This window comes from Mandrillus leucophaeus, unplaced genomic scaffold (assembly GCF_000951045.1).
Source record: "Mandrillus leucophaeus isolate KB7577 unplaced genomic scaffold, Mleu.le_1.0 Scaffold168, whole genome shotgun sequence".
NCBI classification, from domain to species: Eukaryota; Metazoa; Chordata; class Mammalia; order Primates; family Cercopithecidae; genus Mandrillus; species Mandrillus leucophaeus.
In genome coordinates this window covers 1,024,688-1,028,954 of record NW_012101676.1, presented here as the reverse complement: position 1 = coordinate 1,028,954, position 4,267 = coordinate 1,024,688, and the positions used below count along the sequence as shown (strand labels likewise).

Sequence of the window (4,267 nt, the reverse complement as noted above, 5' to 3'; positions counted from 1 at the left end):
GTGCCCGGCGGGGCCTGGGAGGCGTCCGGGCCGAGGCTGGTCATGCCCTGCTTGAGCTTCTTCCAGCCCAGGTGGTAGATCTCCAGCATGTTGAGCAGCAGCGACGCGCAGGCCACCGCCAGCATGAAGATGATGAAGATGGTCTTCTCCGTGGGCCTGGAGATGAAGCAGTCCACCGTGTTGGGGCAGGGCCAGCGGTCGCAGCGGTACAGCGGCTGCAGCTCGAAGCCGTACAGAAAGTACTGGCCGGCGATGAAGCCCACCTCCAGCAGCGTCTTGAAGATGATGTTGAAGACGTAGGTTCGCAGCAGCGCCCCGGCCATGCGCACCCGGCCGCGGTCCTCCCGCGACGAGGGCCCGTCCTGCGGCGGCTCCGGGGGGCTGGGGCTGTCCGTCTTCGGCTGCTCCTCCTCCTGCCTGGCCTTCCTCTTCTCCTCCATGCGCACCAAGTGCAGCACGTGGCCCAGGTAGATGAGGGTGGGCGTGGACACGAAGATGATCTGCAGCGCCCAGAAGCGGATGTGGGAGATGGGGAAGGCCCGGTCGTAGCAGACGTTCTCGCAGCCCGGCTGCTGGGTGTTGCAGGTGAAGTCGGACTGCTCGTCGCCCCACACGTCCTCCGCCGCCGCCCCCAGCACCAGGATGCGGAAGATGAACAGCACGGTCAGCCAAACCTTGCCGATGACCGTGGAGTGCTCCTGGGCATTTTCTAGGAGTCTTCCCAGAAAACTCCAGTCGCCCATGGCTTCAGATTCCTAACCTGTAAGAGGAGAACGCTCATTAACACCGGGTTAGTGCCAGGGTTCGCAGCCCTGGGCGCGGCCCGATGGTACTGAGATGGGGCTGCTGGGCAGCTTCTCCACAGGGCAGGCATCGCAGCTCCCCAGGACCCGGACGAGCAGGCACTACACAAGTGCAAGCGCCCATGAGGAACCACAGGTTGAACTCTTCATTTCAGAGAGGAGGAAGCCAGCGCCAGAAGAGAAAATGCCCTCCGCTGGCCTCCAGGCTGCCCACATCCTCGCCCTGAGGCTGACCCTACAGGAGCTCCGGGGCTCTGCGCCCACTTGGGCCAATTCTGAATCATGACTTTTCTGTTCTGGTGGGATCAGAGCAGCCTTTTCCCAAATTGCTGCCATCCCCATGCCCATGCCACCTTCAGAACTTCTGCCATGTTATTGATCTGATACCTCTCCTACTATTTGCTTTTTCCGTCTTCACATCAACTCTTTACACTTAAATTTATCGAAACTAGCAAAGTTTACATTACTACTGTCAATGGAAAACTGCCACTAATACCTTCAATGGATGGTAGCTTTAAGAGTAAATATGTTCCAATTCAGTCAGCTGTATTTTGGAAATGAGGAAATAAAGGCTTACTCCCCCTTTTTTAAAAAAAAATAAATTCCTTGATGACAAGGAAGTTGATACATTCTATGGGACATTGCTTGCTTGAGCTCTGGGTGTAAGCTCTATCTGTTGCAAAGAGGAAGATGAGGAGTACTGGAGAGGTGTTAAATAGACTAGTATCAAACAAAACCCCTCTCCAAGGCCACTATTAGGGTAGAAACAGAATTGATAAGGGAACAATCTTCTCACACAGGATTCAGCATCAACTGACAACCACCTGAAATCACCTCACCTGACCGAGTGCCCACATTGGATTCTAGGCAGAGCTGGAGGGGTGGTGGATGGGGGCAGAGGAAGCCCTTGGGGTGAACAGAGTTTGAGGATCCTGCCAGGACCAGGGGCCAGCTCAGCAGAGCCAGGCCTTCAGTGGCCGTCACCCAACAGCACTCGTGGGTACCCAGGATGTCTGGGGGTGGAAACAGCATGTCCAGACTCAGTCAGGGTACAAGTGCATGGAGCCCAGCCAGTGTGGGAGATGGCATGGATCCTGAGTCTTCTGGGTCAGAGTGCCCATGGGTGCTGGGCAGGGCTCACCAGCCACATCTGCCCCAGCGGTGTGACTCCAACGAAGGCAGCCCAAGGTGGGAGGTGGTACCAGCTGCAGGCCCAGCCCCAGGCCCAACTCAGCAAGTGTTAGGTAAACATCCCCAGGCAGGCAGCTTCCAATCTCCGAGCCTGTGTACAGCAGGGACCACGGTCATCCACAGGGATGGAGGGAGGTGAGATGGCCGCCTGCTGAGAAAGCAGCAGTGCCCGCAGACACAGGGGACGAGATGGCACCCCGTGTTGCTGCTGCCCCAACAGGCTGGATGCTGGGAATGGAAACAGAAAGACAGCTCCATGCTTTGCAGTGAGGAAAGCAGTCTCAGCTGTGAGCACACAGTCTCTAGTGGAACCAAAGAAAACACTTGTCATTTTCGATTTTAAAATATTTCAGGTTGGGCGCGGTGGCTCACACCTGTAATCCCAGCACTTTGGGAGGCTAAGGCAGAAGGATCACTTGAGGTCAGGAGTTCGAGAACAGCCTGGCCCACGTGGTGAAACCTCATCTCTACTAATAATACATAAATTAGCCAGGCATGGGGGAGCGCGCCTGTAGTCCCAGCTACTTGGGAGGCTGAGGGCAGGAGAATCACTTGAACCTGGAAGGCAGAGGCTGTAGTGGGCCGAGATCACGCCACTGTACTCCAGCCTGGGTGACAGAGCAAGAGTCCGTCTCAAACAAAATTTTTTTTTAAAAAATATTAATTTTTATGAATTGGTTCAAAGGCAAATAAAAGAAAACTCTACTCACTAACAATCTAAAGAAACAGACGAATGTTAACTCTCCCTCAGAATAAACTCCCAGCGTTTCGCTTGGGCCCCTGGAGCTCTTAGACAAGCTGACTATTCACTCATCCTCCCAGTCTCTCGTCTCCTATTGTGGCTGGCATCTTTTCTTGTGTTCTAAGGAGGAGGATGTTTTACTTTAGAAACTTAATTACTACACTTGAAACCACTCAGTCACCCCATGAAAGACGTCTGGGAACCATTTTAGGTCACTTCCTGCTTCTCCTCCAAGTGTCCCTCTGGGCTGGGACCAGGCCCCCAGTGGCATCTATGCCCCTACCTGCCCAGGCGTCTGGGGAGACACTGCACAGGACAAAACCATGATAGCACGCAAGACCCATTAGGACCTGGGCCCAGACACACTGAAGCCTGAAACGCCACCTTTACGCCTCCGCACATGCTGTTTCTCCAACCTAAAGCCCCGCTCCGTCCAGCCACTGCCTGCTGACCTGCCCCTTGCCTCCACAGTCCCCTCAGGGATGGCCACCTCAGGCCTACACCGGTGCCCTGGGTTCTCTCCCCCCCTTGCCACGCCCTGATTTAATGGCTGCCACCTCCTCCCAACACCCTCCTCTCCACCCTGCTCCAGCAGGTTCTCTCCATCCTCCCACAGCTCCACCTGCCAAGCTCTCCCAGGCAAGAGCAGCCTCTGGGCTCTAGAGAACACCTGCCCCCTGTGCCCTTCCCCTAGGCCTGGCTCTGAGGGCAGGGCTGGCATGGGCATCCTTTCCTGTTCCCTGTCTACAGGCGGAGCAGCGGGGTGATGTGCTTTCCAGAGGATTCCGAGGAGAGGCCGCTGTGGGTAGCTCATTCCCCTTCCAGCAGCCTCGCACATGCTCCAGCAGTTCTTGCTACACGAGCTGCTGGGACAGGGGCCTTGCTGGCTCCCAGCACAGGGCTGATGGCACAGAGCACCATGAGGGAGGGGCCTGCTGCCCGTCACAGACTGGACAATGCTGCTGGCCTTTCCCTGTGGGGCCAGTGGAGGCAAAATGTTCTGCCATGTTTGGGGTGACCTCACAGGAAAGAACTGTCCCACCCCAAATGCCCATCGTGCACCTGCTGAGAAACACAGGGCCAAATAACTACTTATTCAATTGGTAAACCAGACGATAGGATGGGGAAGCTGACTGCAGCGGCTCAGCCTGCTCCAGATCCTTCAGGCCCAGGGGCTGCAAAACACTCTAATATATGCCCTTGGAAGAGACTTGTGACCTCGGAGTGCAACCTACAAGAACGATGACCAGCCACCAGCCAGAGCCTTGCTTGTGCCCCATCAGGGGCCAAGGCTGCGTCCCAGAGACAGGACGACAGAGTGTGTGTCCCGAACAGGAGCGTCCAGCATTCAGACACTGCATGTGGTAGCACACCAGGGATCTGTGTGGATCTTTCTGGAAAAGAATGAGAGGCATGAACCTAACAATACCTTTGACCTCTAATTCTACTTCCAGGGCATCCTACTAAGGGTATAATCAGAGACTTGGATAAACGTGTGTGCATGGCGTGTTGTGATGTTACTCATAAGGAA

At 55.5% G+C, this 4,267-nt stretch overlaps 1 protein-coding gene across 1 annotated transcript in view; it reads right to left on the bottom strand.

The window, feature by feature from the left end:
• The window catches only part of GJA3 (gap junction protein, alpha 3, 46kDa), a 1,657-nt gene extending 914 nt beyond the window's left edge, over positions 1-743 (bottom strand). The window contains exon 1 of the mRNA XM_011976543.1: positions 5-743. Coding sequence (XP_011831933.1) covers positions 5-743 — 739 coding nt within the window. The remainder of the gene's footprint in view (positions 1-4) is intronic.
• Positions 744-4,267: the final 3,524 nt, after the last annotated feature.